The sequence below is a fragment of the Abramis brama genome (genome assembly GCF_963993115.1).
Source record: "Abramis brama genome assembly, chromosome: 23".
NCBI lineage: Eukaryota > Metazoa > Chordata > Actinopteri > Cypriniformes > Leuciscidae > Abramis > Abramis brama.
This window is the reverse complement of record NC_139985.1, coordinates 4,716,635-4,737,367: the sequence shown is the minus strand read 5'-3', so window position 1 is coordinate 4,737,367 and position 20,733 is coordinate 4,716,635. Positions and strand designations below refer to the sequence as shown.

The following is a 20,733-nucleotide window of genomic DNA, read 5'->3' as shown; positions in this document are numbered from 1 at the left end:
TGTATATTATGTTTAAAAGCATTCTGTGATGGAAATTATAGTGATGGGACTTATTTTAAACCGTTTTAAATATTTGATAAAACTTTTATATAATTATGCAAATCGTATTTGTCTCTAGGATTATTTATATATATATAAATAAATAAATATATATAAAAAATAAATATATATATATATATATATATATATATATATATATATATATATATATATATATATATATATATATATATATATATATTTATTTATTTATATATATATTTCAAATATTATCCTAAAAACATATACGATTTGCATAATTATATAAAATTACAGCTTGATTGGAAACGGCAGCCAATGGTAATATTCTATATATATATTTCAAATATTATCCTAAAAACATATACGATTTGCATAATTATATAAAATTACAGCTTGATTGGAAACGGCAGCCAATGGTAATATTCTGTGAAGTGAATATTTTATTCACTTTTAAGTACACTAACTTTTGATAAAACTTATTTGCTAGTTTTTTTAGTCATGTTCATCATGTCCAGAAACTAAGCTTTTATCAAGTAGTTGTTGTTTTTTTTAAAAGAGAAAAAAAACAACATTATAATCTACTATTTAAAAAATAATAATAATAATAATTCTATAAAAAAAAAAAAAAAAAAAAAAAAAAATTAAATACCCCCCTGGTGCTTAAAAATGTCTGTAGGTGAAGAATCACCAGTAATTGAATAATCTTCCTTTTTTTTTTTTTTTTTGGCTTCTAATTTCCAGAAAGATTTAACAAAAGTTGAATAGCTTTAGCAATATCTTTATTCAAATCAAACATGTGTACCAGTCACAACAATTCGATGTCTGACATCACAGATTTTGGCTCCAAACGCAAACAATCTAAAGCAAACATCAAACGGTGCAAATACAAACCCATGGTGTGCTGACCTTAACCTTTATCTCCTTATTGAGATTTCCAGATTGGCCAGACATTTATTAATCTTTTTTTAATTGTTTAAATATTGGTGTCCGGGACACTGTGAGTCTATAAAAGCTTAGCTTAAAGGTGTGCTATAAATGAATAGTGCTCATGAATGACTTTTGAAATAGAGTAGAGGCTTGGACCCGGAAACAATGTACAGTAAGTCCTTGTGTTTCCTAAACTTGTGTGTAAACCCTGTTGATTTGCATTGTTTTTTTTTTTTCCCTTCCTGCATTCAAAACATCAAGACTGGTGAGTTTAGGCGGGGACTGTCAGGGACTGTCCCCTGCACGGAAGAGGAAAGTCCATCAGAAAAGAGCTGTTATTGCGCAAAACGCATTCCTCAAAATTAATGAAAATACATTTACATGTCTTTCATGTTCGAGTCTGCAATGAATGTCGTGGGCAAGTGGTTTTGACTACTAGCTTACCACAAGTTTACTACCATCGTTGTTTTTGCTTTTTAGACGCTCAGCTTGTTGCAAGCTATCGTTTCATGTTATTTCTTGGAAAATGCTATGATTCGTATTACATTGGTTTGTTTTGGCATCGTAATTTGCAAAGTTGCATTATGATATGTCCTATGACGTAAATGGCAACTGATTGTTGTATGTACTATAATTCTGTGTATTTCCACTCTCCTTTCTTTCTCCTCTCCCTCTCTTTTGTGTCCAGAGCGTGGTCGTACCATCATCCCATTTATACGTCTTATTTAGAAGGTCTCAAAAGAACGTGAGTCCAAAATTCTGATCTTTAGAGCTGCTTTTGTTGAAAGTCGACTGGAGAAAGTCGCAGACGATGCATGTTTTGACCTATCCTGCTGATTTATGGGAAATATGTAAGGGTGCTTCTTCAGCTATGGACACTTTCGTCCTGGTGGACTTTTGGAAAATAAGCTTTTAATAAATTTTTCGCAGTTTTTTGTGTGTCTATTAATAATGCCAGTGGATTTACATGCAAAGTTATGAACTTTATATGTAATTTCTACTCTAGATTGTAGTCGGTCACTCATTCAAAATCGATGACTGTCAGGGATTGTCCCCTGCACGGAAGAGGAAAGTCCATCAAAAAAAGAGTTGTTTATGCGCAAAACTCAGTCCTCAAAATTAATGAAAATACATTTGCATGTCTTTCATGTTCGAGTCCGTGAATGTCGTGGCCAAGTGGTTTTGACTACTGTCTTGCCACAAGTTTACTACTGTTGTTGTTTTGGATTTTTAGACACAGCTTTTGCACGCTACCGTTTCATGTTATTTCGGAAAATGCAACGATTCATATTATGTTTGTTTGTTTGTTTGTTTGTGAACTAAGTGGCATCGTAAAAGTTGCATTATAATATGTCCAATGACTTGGAATGCTAAATGAATGTATTATTATACTGTAATTACTACGTGATTAGTTTTAAGGCGTTTCTTTTAGAGTATGTAAAGCTTGTTTTTGAACAATTGTACAGGCATTGTATAACACAGCCTACAAGTAATAGTGTGAAATGTTTTTTTTTTTTTTTTGTTAAGAACAATTAATTGATATTATTGTTCTTCCAGGAAAGGTTTTGCCTGTTACGCAGTTTTTACTCATTTGTTCGTCTTGTGTTCATCCAAATGAAAGCATTGTTTGATCATTTAATTATTTCCTGTATCTATATTTAGTCTTATAAAATAAACTAGTGGATCTGTATTTTTTTTTACGACAAACGTAAATGTCATCAGCAGTCAAATAGAAACACAAACAAAATGTTCTTTCTATATCTGTTCGATTTTGTTTTCTGCCATGTTTATTCCTGGATACCCCTCTCCAATTTCACTTTTACAATGTTATCAAATCCCTATCTGTGTAAAGTACTCAGAGGAAAGTTATAACAGAGGCAAACGTCATGCAAATGCTACTGTTTGCCTTGGCTATAGGGCATCATTTCGTGACCGCAGTTTTGCGCATCTGGCATCAAGACTGAGAGAAGCCAGCTCTCCTCTCAATTCCTGGGACGTCACTAGGCAGTTTTACTACACACAACAACATGAGTTGCTTCTCCAGGTTTCCACACTGGCAAGTGAAACGCTTTCCAAGAGACGACTCGAAGACGATGAGAACTGACCACATGCTCTTGAGGTTGGTAGACCGTTTGCGTAGGTCAAGGCTTTGTATCTTTGCTAAGAGTACAGTTACTGGCAGGTGGGTTTAGAAGTTCCTGTTGCTGGATTTCAACAGCTGATTGGACTTTGCGTTGCTTACTGATGGGCTCAAAGCTTACAAACACTTCTGCTTTTAGCTGAAGACCCAAAAGTGTTCACCTGTCTGGTCTTAGGGGAAACCTACCATCATCCAGTGCAGTTTGCCGCATTCTCACGTTGTGTCAAGTGCTGGTTTACAACAGGTGCTTGTAAAGTTAGAACGTGTTTAATTGTTACATGCCTAATTGGCAAGTGCAATGATTTAGGGTGTTAAAAAGCCTTTAGACTTCAAGTTCAAACTGGTGTTATGCCACTACGGGTCTTCTGTTCCCTTTAATGATCGCTTAGATTTCAGTAAAACAAAGTCTTTGCGTGCACAGGCTTGTTTTTGGCACTTCTGACAGTTTTATTTGTCCTTTTTGACAATGTTTAGAAGCTTGACTTGTCACAATGCGGAAATTAACCACTTCAGTACCATCATAAGGGAAGGGAGAGTTAGAAACGACAAAGAAAACTCGTATTTGCATCAGAGGAGAGGAGTGCGAATGACAGAATGTGAGGCCGCAACACGTTACGACTTGTAAGGCAACTTAGGCTTTTGTCTTGCGCACTCCGGACCGTGGGAAGTATTTCATTTCAGAGGTGTTTTAGCTCAAACGCAAAGAACCTGGAGGCTGATATTATCTTAGACCACAAAAGACTGTCAGAGCTCTTTGGAAATACGTCTTATGGCTCCACATCCGAAAAACAGGTAAGAACAAACTCGAAACTTGTAGTCTTGTAAGACCCACTGGCAGTTAGCATCAATCATACTATTAATTCTTTCTGGCTTGTTTTGCATGTGCTGACATAAGAGCTTGTCATAAATATTTCTTATCGCAATTACCAAGTTATGACACATTCACCTTTTAAATGGGATTAAGAACAATACTGTCAGTGCTGTCCTTTTGTATTCTTTTCTTTTCTTTTTTTTCAAAACTAATGACATATTCATGGAAGCCTGTTTTACTTTAATTATATTTACAAAAACATTGTTGAAATTATGAGACATTACATTGCAGTTGAGAGTGAGAAAAACACAATTAAGAGAAATTATTACCTTTTTATTTACTATACTCTAAAGTTCAAATTGGCTTCCATAAAATATTAAAGATTTGCATTCAGTTACATATTGACATTACAAAAAGATCACTATGCTACATACAAAATGTGCAGTAAGGATGTCATTTCACGTGAATTCTCAGCTTTGCTGGATAAGGATTTACCCTTCCAACTGTTGCTTTTTTTTTACAATGCAACATTCTTTAACACTTGTGCGTGACAAGCGCGAAGAAGCTTCGCTTTAGCATTAATCTTCATGAGTCCGTTTGGAGCTTGAGGCTGTGCCATTTTTTGACAGTCAAATCCCTCCAAGCAAATAGCTGGAATATCTCGAGAACTACAAGTGCACTTTGGAAGGAGCTGACAAATTCACACTTCCTGCACCTGGTTTGTGGATCAGTGCTTCTCAACTGGGGGAACAGGAATAATTTTAGCCTCGTCACAATAGGAACTTTAATAGTGTAGACTTCTTGCAAGTGTTTATTTATAATGCACCAATGGTGGCGGGTTATTTTACAAGGATCTTTCTTGAGTGCACTTGGTTCCCAGGGAAAGGAGGGGGTCTTGTCCTTGGTATCTAAATCTGATTTGGGAAGACCGTATCAAGTTTGCGGTTCACAACTGACAGTGATTCGTGGCAAGAGATCGACCTTAACTGAGTGCGCTGACTACCAATAGCTATGTTTCCATCCAAAGTTGCGAATTGAACTTGTGCGCAAAATTGGAATATTGCATAAAACATTTCCATCCAGTGAGCCGAAGAATATAAAATCATCCTGTTACACTGGTTCTAAATATAACTAGGAAGAATGGAAGTTGCTGCAGCAGGAGAAGCCACCGTATATAATAATTTCCTATATAATAAAATGCTTGCGCCTCAGAGCGCGCAGCAGAACGCAATAAAGTTATCTTGCTTTCGGAGGCAGATGCTTCTGTTTGGGAACACAGTCGTGTTAGACAGTTTTGGGAGGTAATTATGCCAGACCACTTTGACGACAGACTTTGCTCAGGCATTTCAGAACAACCAAAACAGCATTTCAGATGCTGTGCACCGAGATCGGTCCGCTGGTTAGTCCAGTTATGCCGTCCCATAGCAAAGTCCCATCTTTTTTTTTTTTATGCGCATCGAATTTAAACTGTAAATGTGTTTCCATCGTAGTTTATGTGCATGTTTTCTTATCGGATAAAAAGTTCATCCAACTTAATTGAGCTCATGAGGTTTTTTACTTTCACACACAAACTTTTGTTTGCTTTGCGGTCAGGCAAATACACGAACAGAAAACTACGCCCTTTTGCCCAAACCTTCCAAGGCTTGGCCAATTTCCTCCATGGTACATTGGCAAATCACTACTTCAAAAGAACAGATTGGTCCATTGAATTATTTTCAATTCAACCAAGTTGCTCAGCTTAACAGAAAACGTTTTAGCTAAGCATTCAACCTTTCTCTTGGGCCTTAATGTAAACGTACAAGCTGCTTTTGTGTTTTCAGAGTGCATGAAAAAATACAGGAGGAACTGGAATCGGCCCAGTGACTGTTCCACTTTTTTTTTCTTTCTCTGTCACGGACCATCGGCACATTCCGTTTGTATTGTTACCCTGCTGTGTTTCCTGCAGCCTATTGCTTTTGTCCATGTCATGCCCATTGTTTAAACTTCCTTTGTTCTTTCTCTGTAACAATGGGCATTATATATATATATATATTTGCAGAGGGCTAGAGAGTGAAAAAGAAGGGAGAGATGCATTTTCCCTTGTGTTTGTTTTCTTTGGATTGTCTTGTGTTTCTTTTGTCGTGCAGAGCGGAGGTGGAGGAGAGGTGTTTATAGGCCGCGGCTAATTTTGAAATTGCCTTCTCTCTCTTTCTTTCTTTCCTTCACTCTCTCCGTCTCTCTCCTCCTCTTGTCCTTCATTGCAAAGGGGTTTGGTGTGCTACTTGAGACGGCCAGATACTTGATGGGCACAGTAGTCTGGCATCTGTTTTCTGACAGTATGTTGACAGATTTGAACAACTCGGACGTGCACACACAACACAAACGCGCACAAATATCCTCTCCCGACACAGAGTGGCTCCTGAGCCCTGGAGACCCCGAAGAAGTGGCTTCGGTGAAAGAGTTTGAATGGGGCGGCCTGTGTCTGGGCTCCACAAAAACCCTTCTGTTCCTTATGCAAAGCAGTCAGCTGTTTTTTTCCCCCTGTGGTCTCTCTGTTCTTCCCAGACAGTAGCTGTACAAAACCGGAATACCCTTGTTAGCAATGCAGTCTGACATGGTTTCCAAATTCTTGCTGAAATGTGAATTGCATCCATGCAATGCATTTCACTTCTGTAACGTGACGTATTGTTGTTCATTGAGTGAAACAGAATATTTAATGGGAAAACATAGGGCGGGAGTCGGGACTAGTTTTTATCCATCAGGAGGTGATCTGATACTCCAAAGTGAGACAGGTGGTTGAAAATAAGAGGGCTTGATGACATCAGCTGAGGCAGAGCAAGTTGTTTTGGTGCAAGATTATAAAGGCAAACTTTTTCTTTCTTTTGAATGACATGCTCTGATAAATGAATTTTTTTTGTTTTTGCAGAATGTGTGAGCCCAGTCCACCTGCTCTGCATCCCCATGCCAAGAGCAATGTGACCATGGTGGGTGTTGGTATCAAGCTTGAAGACGACGAATTGGGAGGCAGAGTTGTCAACCGGGAATCCTCTCCGATCTGTGATTGGTCAGTTGAGAAGTCAGCGCCACCTAACGCACAATCTTCCTTGGTATGACCTGAAGTTTGATGATGTGTTCATGAATTTTTTGTCTTGTTTTATAAATGAAAGTAATTTGATATCAAGACAATGGACTTTTTCCCCATATAAGATATGAGGTTTCTGTAGTGAGGATTTGTTCCTGTGTTCTTCAGGAGAGTTCTCCTCCCAGTAAAGAACTGCTACGTTCACACACACCTGCCAGTCAAGATGGAGGCAGCAGAGCCCACGACAAGACTGACAGCAAACCTAACGTCAGTGAGGGTAAGGGCAATGGTTCCTTTACAAAAATAAGGTCTTCGTGGAGGGCTAATTAGCCTATTGGTCCATGGTGTTCATTGTGTTCCAATGTTTCAAGGGTGTTGTTCTAGAGCAAAAGAGGATTATGAAAGAAGTTTTGAGCTTTTAATTTTGATTAAGTGGTTTGTGCATGTATCTGTCAGCAATTAGGAGCTGATTGCTATTAATGCAGTCTACATTGAGATTATCCTCCAATTCCTCTTTTGTTTCAAGCTCTATGAAGCTTTTCAGTGATTTCATTTGTATGATATATTTCACAGTCCCTGGGAAATGCTTATTGGTTATTAAAGAGTCCTCAAGTGTTTTCTTAAACAGCTTTGCTTTGATTTTCACCCATTCCCTAGAATTGAATAGAAATATATATCTATATATATTTCCCTAGAAATATATATAGATAGATATAGATATATATTGAACTATAATAAAATTGTATCTATGTTTTAATAGAAATATTACATTTAAATGCTTTCAGACATATTTTGTCCAGGGGTTCATTTAAAATTATTAAAAGTTAAAATATTTTTTTTTTAGTGATGCCCACAATTGAAAAGCTTCTGAATACAGACTGGAAAGAAAAGTTCCTTGGGAAGGGTCTTCAGGCCAATGTCAACTTAAAAGGTGAATTTATCTGTTTATACTGCACATACAGTACATAAACTTTGTCATGCAAATCATTTAGTGGAGTAACCATACAGTATAGCATTGTGTGTGTGTGTGTGTTTTTCAATTGTGATTGGTTCATCTCACATTTGTTTTTCACTGACACCTTTTGCCTGACCATCAGCTTGTGCGTATGTGTTTACAGGAACCCCAGAGAGTCTGGCAGAGAAGGAGTTTCAGTTGTTGTTGATGATAAACCAGCTCTCTGGTCTGCGAGAGCAGCTGCTAGGAGCTCATTCAGAGCAGAGGAATATGGCCGCTCTGCTGCTGGAGAAACAGCAGCAACAGATGGAATTGGCAAGACAGCAGCAAGAACAGGTGTGGAGACACTTTTAGTTGAACAAGTGACAAGGAAAAAGATGGAGCATTTGAAGAGGAACTGCAAAAAAGCAGTTTCAGGAAAAGCAATATATGAATTAGTTTGGTTTCTGAATGCCGATTTTCTGTTTTAGATTGCCAAACAGCAGCAGCAGCTGATACAGCAGCAACATAAAATCAATTTACTGCAGCAGCAAATTCAGGTGAGGTTGATGATTCCAAACCTTGCAGTTTACTTCACTGTATGAACTACTAGAGACTAGGGAGAATCTTATGATCTTAAAGGAATACTTCACCTAAAAAATGAAAAAAGTTTAACGTTTTTGATTAAAGATTAAAAGTGCACAAAGAATAATGATGTGCAACGCATTTATATTAAACACTGTAACGTTCTGTACAAAATAACAATGATTTCATTGTGACTTTAAGGAAGAAATAAATTGAAATGAGGTCATAACACGACAGTGAGTAAATAGAACTTACCTGTTTGGGTGAATTGTTTCATTAAGATTATTTGGACAGAGTGGAAATACAATATTAGGTGACTTAAGGTGTTCTCTGTGACCTTTGAACCAGCAGGTAAACATGCCGTATGTTATGATCCCCGCCTTTCACCCCAACGCCCAGCCGTTGCCAGTCACTTCTGAGGCCCAGATGGGTTTACCTCTGCAGCCCATTCCCTGCAAACCAGGTAAGGCCGCACCAAACCCTCAAGAAAACTTCCTCAACTTTCGTCCATTCGGCCAATGGAGTGAATTGTTCGCACATCCTGATATAGGCATAGAAGACCTACCTATTTGCATATTGAGCAACTGTTAGCTTTTACAATAAGAGTCTGTTAGGGCACAGGATTCAGCCATCTGTTATCTTCAGATGGATCAAATAGCATCTGTCAAAAATCTCTAAATAATTGACTTCAAATATTACCCTTTGTTGGTTATTTGAAAAACTTGTTTGCTCTTGCGCCTCTCAGCGCAAGCTTATCAGCTGTGGTTTGTAGTTTCAGTTAATATGTAGCGTAGTGCAAGCTGAATTGAAAGAGTTAATATGCTATTCTATGCTAAAGGGAAATAAAAAAACTTTTTATTCTAAGAACTTTTCTTAATGCATGTTTGTCTAAAGGTCTGTTCTGTAATACAAATAGTTATTGCATGAATTGATGGTTTTGCTCATGTCTTTGGTCCACTTAGAAAGAACTTCATAAAGAAAGACTCATTGAAAGGTCTGCCCGAGTGATTTCCTTGCACATTCATTGAAGAACGGCTCAGGGCTGTCCATTGAATTAGAGTGCATATTGATCAAGTAAAATCCAGCGTAGGTTCTTTGCATTGACGTCTGTAATCTATGGAACTGTGCCCTCGCTCAGTTAAAAGACTCTTGTAAACGCACAACTTTGATGCCTGTATGCATGTACTCCATTCGCTTAGAAGATGAAGGATAGAAGGAAAGAACAGGGAACAATAGGACAAGTGTATGAGCTAGTCGGCTAACAGCATGCCTGACACAATCGAGCTGGCATTGTAAAGAAACTTGGAATTGATGGCCAAGGACTCAAGCAAATCTGAGCTCAAAGAGTTTATCCAGCTGGTAATTAAGAGAAGTTCTTAGGTGATAAACACTTAGCAGTTTGCAATGCTATATGTCTTAGAAGTCATTAAGGATACAAAGCATTTGGAGTGATAGTAACTAGGAAAGATTTAGATGCTTTGAACCTGTGAAACAGAAACATTGACCTGAACCTGACTTGAAACCTGATAGTTGGCCATGTCCTGTTGTGCTCGGATTTCTCTCGCATACCCACTGACCATTTATGTTTGTAAATCTTTACGTTTCAGTCTTTTAAATGTACTTGTTTATTTGTTTTTAGTGGAATATCCCATGCAGTTGCTGCCCAATCCACACTCCAAAAGGTCCAGTGGTACAGTCTTTCGCCAGGTACACCATCTAGCGCTGATCTGCAGGTCATCTTTCACTTTGTTTTATTTTTAGTAATTTATTAACGAACCTAACAATGACTTTCTGCTCAAGGACACCAGTCAACCTCTCAACCTCACGGCTAAACCCAAGACCCCAAGCCCCCAGGCACTGGAACTGGCCCACTTGCAGTCAGGGTACCGACCCAGAGATCTGCCCCATAGCCCTCCTCGATCTGCCCTCAGCCTAAGTATGTGACACTTCACCACACCAACACATCCAGTCTCCAAAATTACAATGTGCTTGAGAGTTTGAAGCAGTGCTATGTAGGGCTGTGCAATTAATTGAATTTCGGATGGTTTTCGCTCCCAACGATCACCAAAATAGTACAATCGAATAAAAAACATTATTTTGCCATGTTCTGTTTTGCAAGAACACTCTTATTTTGTCTTGTGTTCTGAATGACACGCGCACATCCGCCCCTCCCGAAGCCATAAACTCTCTCAGTGACAATTCCGTCATGTCCCGACTCCTAAACGCGAGAGTGTAGTTTCGACGCTTACCTTGTCCAACCCATTTTGAGAGACAGAGAGAGAGAAGACGCAGCACCGCTGAACACTTGCGTGGTTTGTGAAATTGTGTCTTGGAGAAAGTTTTAAAATTATTGATTTGATTTTATAATCTGTGTGGATTAATTTAGGCTACTACTAGAAGCCTACGATTGGTCACAGAGAGCCACAAAATCACTTTCCAGAACATTCTCATTCACAGTTCCATGCTGGTGGAATGATCTCCCCACCCTCATCCGGAATGCAGAATCCCTGACAACATTCAAAAGACATCTGAAAACCCATCTCTTCCGTGAACACTTAACCTCATAAAAAAAAAAAAAAAAAATCCTTTTTCCTTTAAATCCTTGCTTATCGGGCTTATGTTACTCTGAATAATGCCTGAACTTCGTATTTTGAGCACTTCTTGCGTTGTTTTTTTGCCTCTTCACGACGACTCGCTTAATTTAGTCCTAATCTGTACGTCGCTTTGGACAAAAGCGTCTGCTAAATGACTAAATGTAAAATGTAAATGTAAATGTACTCATACAATCTACTTGCTAAAGTGAATAAATGTTTGCGGGGCAATTTCCTGCATTATAAGTGGTAGACCTGCAGGAATTATTAAAATACTTATTGAAGTATTTTCTGTTATATTATTTATTTTAATAGTTCAAAAAGTACAATAAATGTTAAAATTTCAATTTTTTAAGAATTGTTGAAAGGTGTCTTTTTAATAAATGCAACACGTTCCCAAAGTCATGTGAAATAATCATGTTACATAATCGTGATTTCAATACTGACCAAAATAATCGTGATTATGATTTTTTCCATAATCGAGCATCCCTAGTGCTATGTGCTTTAAGCTGATTTGAAATATTGTTAGTTGCACAACAAATTGCTTAGTATTTATGTTGTGCTGTCAGATGTGTCCAAAAATATTTCTACCTCTTTATGGCCCTGTTTACACCTGGTATTAGATGCGTCTAGGTCGATTGATCACAAGTGGATGACACTAAATACAGGTGTAAACGGGGTCTAAAACTTTTTGAGCTTGTCCACTTTTGACCACTTCCAGAGGTAGTTGAAAACGCATTTGACTGGATTGCTTTCATAGTGTCATATGGTCGAATGTGTTCGAACAACCACAAAAGACGCCTACTCTCCGCCTACTGACCTAATGCGTAAACATTATGGGAAGAGCGCTAGCCAGACAGGATTTATACTTTTGTCAGCTAAAGATTTTGGTTTGGAGACAAAAAACATACCAAGCACAATGTTCTCTCACCATTCCTGGTTTCTAACACACCCACAAATTCATATGTAAATTGCGTGAGCTTATATAAAAAAAAGCCCGTACATTTACCACCTATAGACACTCCCCTCAAAGAAATTAGGACAGAAGTGGTTGAAAGTGTACAAAATGGACAGATTAAAATACCAGGTGACTCCCTCGTCTACTACTACAAAACGCATCTTAATACCAGGTGTAAAAAGGGCCTATGAGTCAGACATGTCCTGTGGTTTTCCTGCTGTACTCTCATGGCATTGTTTGAGAGGGCAGTCCTTGACGTTCACATTCAGTAAAAATGACTCTCTGCACCCTGTTAGAAAAGACCCATCTTAGGGTTCCCACTGCCAACATGCCTCTATCCCAAGTATAATGCCGACAGTTGTCAGCAGTTCAGAAAACCTGTTCCCCCTTCGAACCAGCCCCTGAGAATGTGTCAGCACCTCAGACTTGACTGTTTGTCTTAAGCCTTTGGACTCAAGACTGGGGTCTTGTCCTGGATCGGATCATATACTTGAGACCGAGCCAAGGGCTTTATTTGTGCATCACAAGACAGAGAGGGATAAATGTATCTCTCTTGACCTTGTCTAAAGTTTCCTTTCTCTCTCGCCCTTTCACTCTTCAGGCTTCTTGGGAGAGGGTGATGTTGTGACACAAGCCATTCATGATGCCCAGCAGCTGTTGCGTGGAGGACAAGGCCCGACGGGCAGAGAGAGGGACCGTGAGAGGGACAACAACACAAGGCTGGTGAGTCAACGTCTTAGCACACACACACAAACACGCTCTCACATACTCCACACCCTAGTTCTCCAAGGTTCCTCGGGCGGCACCCGGGGCCCGCTGTTTGTCACCATTGGTCATGCTTCAAGGTTGAAACATCGGGGCAAGTATCCATTAATGGCCCGCACTTGAAACAGCCCTCTTTCAGAACACCCACTGTGTTACAGGAGAAGAGGGACGGTCAGGGTCAGCGATGGATATTGGTTTACAGAGGTTCATGATATCGGTTAAACAAGGGGTACATTCCCATTTCAGCCAAGAACAGCTGCTTTAGAGTCCTACCACAACTTGTATGTTCACTTGTTTGTGTTCGTGGCAATTGTGAAATAGCCTCAATTCTCCATAGACACCTGTTTCGACAACCACTTTGTTTCTGCTTTTGAGTTCAGTTTAACCGCAGGGAGATCTGACAGTGATTTCGCCTTTGTTGTCAACTGGGTTTTGAATCATTCCACTTAAACCTGTTTTTACAGCTTGACACTTGTACAACTGTCTTGCATACTCTTGAATATCCTGGTAGACATTGACAACAATGCCAAGCCATTTGAAAGGGAGAAGAATATAGCTTCAAAATTGTATTTGACAACCACAAATTTCGCTGGGGCCCTTTGTATCTTATGCTCTCTACACATTGTACGATTTTGGACTGTCCCAGGCGAAAGATGACCAATCGTGGCGATTTCTGTGGTCGTGGCTCGTCCTAGTCTTACAGTGAGAGAGGTTCATAGACGGCCGTTGTCATGGTCAAAATGCGATAATTTTCTGACAGTGTAAAAAAATTAGCATGATCATCTCACAGTGTGTTTTCTGCTATGACTGGTGTCTACTGACTAGTCAATAAAAATGCAACATGAAGTGGCGTATTGATCACTGCAACATGGCGCTAAAACTTAAAACTACTTACCTCAAGCTCCATTTGCATGATTGGCATACCAAGCTGGCCTCTTTACCTAGCCATGACTATGTCCATATTTTCCTCTTTCGCTTCCTGCTCTTTTTTTTTTAGCGCACATTAAAAACCACAACTGCCAAAGTGCGATTCATCTCGCTCTACACTATCATCGCACAGTACCCAAGTTTATTAGATCCATGTCGTACAGTGTGATTTGTAATGATCTTATAGGATTGCTGAAATCATACAGTCTGTAGCAGGCATTACATTTTCTGTCTTTTCATTTTGATTGATTATAAGGAGGCGTCTCGAGACCGGATGGATGAAGGACAGTGCCTGAGGACGAATGAGGACCACCTCAGCAGTGACTCTGAGGGTACGTATGGGCCATCATTATCAACTTCAATTTTCTTCGGTGGTACATTAATTAGTATGCTGCCTGTTTGTTATGCTTTAGCTGTTGGTTCGTTCGCATGGGACAGTGTTTTTTAAATTAATTTCCTTTCCTTATACAGCCATACACATTCAACATGATGTCTTGTGTTGCACTGCTATCTTGCACTGTTTCCTAAAGTGATACTGTGTCAACTTAAAAAATTGATCCCTGCATTGCGTTCCATTCTCTTGCAAACCGTGTTGGTCTTTTGTAAACACCCCCTAAGAAGCGTGTCCATTTCGAGATCACCTCATCCCGATCTAATTAAGCATAACTAGCAGGTAAGACAGGTTAGCTGAGTTAGTCGTTCAGGAAACCCTCAGAATAGTTGGATAGTTTTGCATGTCACTAGTACGTGCGCAAAATTTGAATGAAGAAATGTCAGTCGATCATGCAATTTTCTGATCAAATAAACAAATGGTGAATTTATGACTATTTCTCATACAATAAAAACCTCTTTGGCATGCAGCAAACACAGATGCCACCTGCCTGTGTAATTGCACTTGGCTGCAGGGCGTGTAGTCAAACAAAAGGAAGTTTTGTGTGTCTAGACTGATTGTTTTTTTTTAAATCTTGTTGTTCCCAACAGGACAGATGGCAATCTCTGGTGTGGGAAGCTATGGTGAATCCCGGACTCCCTCCTCTGGCCACATCAAACGTCCCATGAACGCCTTCATGGTGTGGGCTAAAGACGAAAGGCGACGTATCCTGCAGGCGTTCCCTGACATGCACAACTCCAGTATCAGCAAGATCCTTGGTAAGCATTCGTTTTGACAAGACATTTTGAATTAGATTTTAGTGATAGTCTAATGATTGTTACCAAACTTTAGATAGTTTACTAGTAGTAATATTATCAGAATATTGCCATATTTGAAAATTCTCATGTTGCATGTACATAAATGACTAATACAAAAAAAGAAAGACTTTATTTGCAAATTGTAATTGTTGTATTTGGTCTTTTGCTCTGCCCAATGACCACACATCATCAGTTCATGTTATATTCATGTCTTTATTTGTTAATAGTAATATAAGCAAACTGTGTTAGCTTTGTCCATCAAATGATGTTTTATTAACAAAGTTCGGGAAGAGCACTTACAGAAAATTAACCTAATTAACACAAGAGGAGCGCATTCAGTTAATCAACTCAATTAACAAGATAAGAGGTATATATACAGCTGATTTACCTCTGTTCATGACAGTTTTCCAGCATCCCTCCACCACCCCATCTCCTCACTTCTAACTATTCCTATCCCAACCTGGGTTCAGGCCAAATTCTGAGCATGGAGCCATCCCCTCGGACATCAAGCCAAATACGCATAACCTTTACTCTATTTAATTATATGCAAGTGTGAAAGTTCAAACTTTTTGGTCGTCTTGTCAAAGAAAAATGTCATCAACGAAAGGAATGCTCTAGTGACTGTACTGTCTCTAATCCTTTCTCTTTGTGGATTCTGAAGCACCTGTTCTGACAACATTGTCCTCATTGTTGTATTATTATTTCATCTCTTTTTACTCCTTTATCTTTCTCTTGAGATCAGTTGTTTATTGTTGGGTTGGGCTGGGGGGTTATGGGAACTGTGGGTTCTTCATGCTCACAGCTAATCCTACAGTCAGCAGTTAAAGTGTTACTCTGTAAAACACATCTATATTTTCGAACATGTAACTTGCTGTTGCCCCCTGGAATGGAGAGGAGGACAGAAGGTCTTAGGGGGATAAAAAAGGGGTCACACCAGGGCACATACAGCCACCTGGCTCCTGGGGTGACAGGAAAACAACACCCAGAACTTCAGCCCCCTCATCCCTTGCTGCACCTCTGCCTTCCTCAGTGCTTTCCTTTCACAAAACACTTGCATTCCATTCCATTGTGGCGCAACTGAGACCCTCCTGATTCAAGCTTTTTTCCTCCTCCCAAACATGGCCTGAAGCTCTTTCTGGTACACACCTAAGTTTCTGTCAGTTGCTTACCCTTTTAGCCCGCAGCACACTGTCATTGAAGGCAGCGCTGCACGCATGCAGTCAATAAACCGAATTCTTACAAAGTCAAACATTCCCAATGTGTAGCGAATTAGGTCAGTGAATTCTTCAGGTCGCTGATTGTTTTTCCCCTCCTTTGCACTCCTTTGTACTTTCACTCTGAATTATCTCTCTCTTCCTTGTCGTTGTGGAATTTAAACACTCAAACCACTGAAAAACCTGCTCCAAGCCAAAAGTACATTGACACTTCCTTCTAATAAACTGGTTTGACTATTTTAGCTTCATTCATTACTAACAGGTGCATAAATTCAAATATACAGGCATACAATCTCCTTAGGCAAATTCTTTTAGTGGATTAGTGTCCATAATATATAAGCAGATGAGCTCTACAATAACACTCCGCTTGAGTACACTGCCAATACGTCAACAACGTACCGTCATTTGCCACTAACAAACACACCCCAATTATCACAATCACAGGGATAATTTGTAATTATCCCGGACGAGCCCCCATTAAATGTTACGACTTCAAGCTTTGGTCTAGCGTTGGAAGAGGTAACATTGAGATTGTGATAAATATTTGGTGTGCTGAAGATGGCAAGAGACCATGTAAATGCTGTAAATGTGAGATTTTACATTTTTTTTAGTCATCCACTAGAGTGGGCAATTTAACTACTCTCCCAGCTAATCGTTTGCTATGGTTACGGCATATTTGGCGCAACTGAATTTGAGCAAAAACAACTAAATTGGACGGGTGGCTTGTAAAAATCCTGAATACCAGAGATGGTAATATGGTACAACTGAATGAAAAATAAGCTCAGCCATCACACAAAATTCTATAAGCTGTTGATATTTTTAATGTTTCAGTTTAACTAATACCCTGTCTACACCGGACGCGAGCGACACGATGAAACACTCTATCCCGACAGTAAACTGATGCCTCGTACTGTTTCTGACATTCTCCAAAGCGCATGCGCTACTTTTGACATGAAAAACAAATGGAATTGCAATGGTCGCTTTGTCGTGTCCAGCGTAGACATCCTCAAGCTGTTGCGGCAAGGTGTAGACATGGTTTTGCACACTATATGCAGCATATTATGTAATATAGCAATGATGTTTGCGTTGGGGGCGCGAGTGAAATTAGATAAACCTAGGGGGCCGCATGTCCTAAAAGTTTGAAAACCCCTGTTATATAATACCTTACTTTCATGCCTGCTTGTTGCTTTCTCAGGTTCCCGTTGGAAGTCCATGTCCAATCAGGAGAAGCAGCCGTACTATGAAGAGCAGGCCAGATTGAGTCGGCAGCACCTGGAACGTTACCCAGACTACAAATACAAACCCCGGCCAAAGCGCACCTGTATTGTAGAGGGAAGACGACTGCGGGTGGGAGAGTACAAGGCCATGATGAAGAGTCGACGACAGGAGCAACGAGTAACGTACCCTCCGAGGTGATGCCCGCAGACACACTCAACATGTCAGTCGTCTGAATAACCTAATGATGATTCCCGATTCGCCCTCTTACAGTCAACATTTCTTCCCACAGCCAATCAGAGCAGCAGCTACCGTACCCCTCCAGTGAAGTACAGTACCCGACCACACCTGTGTCCATGACCACCTTGCCCTTGCACCCTGCCCTCCTGGAGCACTACCTGCCCCGAGCTCTGGAGCCCCCGCAGGTCCGAGGTGACGAGACGCAGGAGGCCGCACGGCCCCGACAGCCCTACAGCGAAGGGGAGGAGAGTGACACGGGCGAACGCAGTGAGGGAGAGCTGGTTGTCCTCACCGACTGAGTTGAAACGAGGAAAGGATTGGAGGACAGAGAGGGTGGAAAATGCAAGAGGGGGAATGAGATGGAGAAAATAATCGGACAACGTGATGGTGTCCAAAAAAATGGTATAGGTCAGTGTTTTCCAGTCCAGTTTTGAGGATGTCCTTGCAAACTGGTTTCAAACCTGCCAGATCGGTCACATGGTCCTCTAGGGTTGGTTAGGGAGGCAGCAGACATGATGACAAGTAGTTAAACAAAGGATAGATATTCATATTTCAGATTTTTCCAGTGGTGTAGGCCAGGCATACAGGATAGGTCTTACACACTGACCAGAGCCTGGAAAAAGCAAGACTTTTTCTGTCTACAATATTCGCTGTTAGACTGCAGATCTTGAGTCGTTCGAAGGCACTGTGGAGCTGGTGTTGCAAAAATTGTCTACTGCACATTTTATGAAGTAAATGTTATCTGTAAAGTGCATAAGAAAATGCTAGGGAATCGACTCTTCTAGAAGGGGTATAGACAAGTATATTCACGGTTGACTTGTTTGAAAAAGTTCCACAGATCATACAGTGTCAAATAATAGAATGCATAAGAAGGAACGGTTCACCCAAAAATGAAAATGAGATTAGAGCGAGTAAATGGTGACAAAAATATAATTTTTGGATGAACTATTTCTTGAAATAGCCAATAGATGGAGAGCTCCGAAAGATTAGCCATAGAAAAAAAAAGAAAAAAAACTAAAGCCTGTGTGCTTTATAATGCTTATTGATGTCACCAGGGGTTTCCTGCAAAAGTTCCTGTTAAGACTGTGCCAAGGTACTTTCCAGAGCTCAAGGGCTGAGCAAAAAAGAAAACAAGTGGACTTGGAAAAAGGAAGGAACATTCCCAAACTCCTTGTCCAGTTTATTATATTTAGTTATCAGATGATGATTATAGGCTGTTCTGTTACAGAGATTTAAGTAGCCTGCCCCTTTAAGACTCTGTCTGAGGGCAGTGAAGGACTGCAGGCTTTCTTCAGGTTGGTGGCGTCCTCTGCTGTTTGAATCTGGGTACTGCACTTAAAATATTACCCTAGGTCAAAATCTTTTTTTTTTATTTAGTGCAGAATAATCACTTGAAATGCACTTTTTCCATCTAATATATTTTTTTCATACCCTCATGACTCATAATAGAACAATTTTTTTTTTCAGAGTAGAATTTTGCACTTGTATATATATGCAAATAATTTCTACTGTTCATTTTGTGAAAGTACATGTGAATAATACCCCTCAAATTACTCCCATTTTTAAAATTTGGTTTACTTTTCTATTTTAGTGAGTGTATATAGAGTGAGTTTGTGCTGAAGAAAATACCCGAGTTACCATTCCCGCAGTTCTCTTGACTGGGCCTGTATTATTGGGCCGCTCGTCGATTTACAGTTGAGCTGAAATGTAAACATTTTGTGAGAAAAAAAAAGAAAAAAAAAAACCTTTATATTTTAAAGAGGAGCTTTTAGAAAGGATTTGCCACTGAATGGATTGCTATGCTAAACCTTATATGTTAAAGAAATTATGAAATTATGTATAAAACTGGATACAGAAATACAGTTTGTATTTTGTCTGTAGAGGCAAAACTGGAAAAATTGCAATCCAGACACGTTGCAAAACCAGCGGATGTAAAATATAGATATAGACTTTATTTTGTTTATAAAAGTGTATAATTTAAAGGTGTACATGTTTTTTTTCTTCTGTATGTTGCATTTTTCCAAGCAAGTTTTGTGGTTTGTTTTTGAAGCATAAATAAAAATGTTATGTTTACTTTTGTGGTTCTACATTTTTTTTGGAGATATGTTTCAGTATGATTAAGCAATCAGTGAATAATTAGTGACGTGTTCATGATTAAACTAAGTCACAATCATGCGAGTAGGTGATCATTTACAGTTAGATGGACATTATCGCATAAATATTATCCAGTTTTTATTTAAAGGTAGGGTAGGCAATTTCGGAGCGGCTAGTCTACAAAGCCACGCCTCCTTCAAAACACATAAGTGTTTGCAAAGAGTCATGAGACGAGAGAAGGCGTTAATTTTTACCTCATGTCTCAAAGCACATAACATTACAATAATAATAATAATGAACAAAAACAACTTACAGAGCTCTAGTTGTAGGCTACCAATCCTAGTCTGAGGATGTGAACAGCTCCGGGTAGAATGACACGGGTTACCATCTCGTAATTACGGTTATGACATGGCGTGAACACAGCATAAGCTTGTGTTTTGGTTCAGAAGAAACTGTAGGCCTAAAAGATGACTGCTGTCAGAGAATGTCTAATAGGCTGTTTGTTTACGATGACGTGTGATGTCTGCGTGAGCAGGTGCGCAGCGGTATGGAAATACATTTGTTGACAGACAAGTAAGACACAGTAACATTGCACTGGATGAACATATTTTGTTCATGAGACTTCCACAGTAGACCACTTCTATTATTGATTGCAATTAGGATATGTATCAACTAGTATAACAGTGTTCATAAAACAAATTACCTACCCTACCTCTAGAAGTTAAGTAGTCAATAGTTCAGACAACCCTCAAGGAACTATAGGATTTAGTGACTTTATATCATACATATAGATGCCCTCCATCCTGATTCCATCAAATATTTCAGACATACATAACTCTCATAAAGCAGAACATAGGCCTACATTTGCGCTGGTATTTGACTGACCAGAACTTGCGAATCATTGCCCGTTTTCTTTATTTACTAAAATGCCATCTTGTGTTTCAGCTATTCATTGTAGAGAATATTACATTTAATTACTTCAGTTCAGTAGTAATATCACTATAATATTGATGCTAGTATTCTATTGATTGTATTTTTTCTTTGCGTAAGCTGTTTTTCTTC

General features: G+C 39.3%; 1 protein-coding gene across 4 annotated transcripts in view; it reads left to right on the top strand.

Moving 5' to 3' along the window:
- sox13 (SRY-box transcription factor 13) overlaps window positions 1-19,650 on the top strand; it is a 29,191-nt gene extending 9,541 nt beyond the window's left edge. For 2 of the 4 annotated variants that reach the window (XM_084100064.1, XM_084100065.1), the window contains exons 2-14: window positions 6,805-6,985; window positions 7,129-7,237; window positions 7,805-7,891; window positions 8,079-8,251; window positions 8,386-8,454; window positions 8,831-8,942; window positions 10,119-10,186; window positions 10,280-10,415; window positions 12,630-12,751; window positions 13,977-14,052; window positions 14,702-14,869; window positions 17,318-17,534; window positions 17,630-19,650. In XM_084100064.1, the coding sequence (XP_083956190.1) occupies window positions 6,806-6,985; window positions 7,129-7,237; window positions 7,805-7,891; window positions 8,079-8,251; window positions 8,386-8,454; window positions 8,831-8,942; window positions 10,119-10,186; window positions 10,280-10,415; window positions 12,630-12,751; window positions 13,977-14,052; window positions 14,702-14,869; window positions 17,318-17,534; window positions 17,630-17,876 (1,764 nt within the window). In that variant the 5' untranslated portion in view covers window position 6,805 and the 3' untranslated portion in view covers window positions 17,877-19,650. Of the gene's footprint in view, window positions 1-6,804; window positions 6,986-7,128; window positions 7,238-7,804; window positions 7,892-8,078; window positions 8,252-8,385; window positions 8,455-8,827; window positions 8,943-10,118; window positions 10,187-10,279; window positions 10,416-12,629; window positions 12,752-13,976; window positions 14,053-14,701; window positions 14,870-17,317; window positions 17,535-17,629 lie in introns of all 4 variants that reach the window. The other 2 variants (XM_084100062.1, XM_084100063.1) reach the window with 1 other exon arrangement.
- Window positions 19,651-20,733: the final 1,083 nt, after the last annotated feature.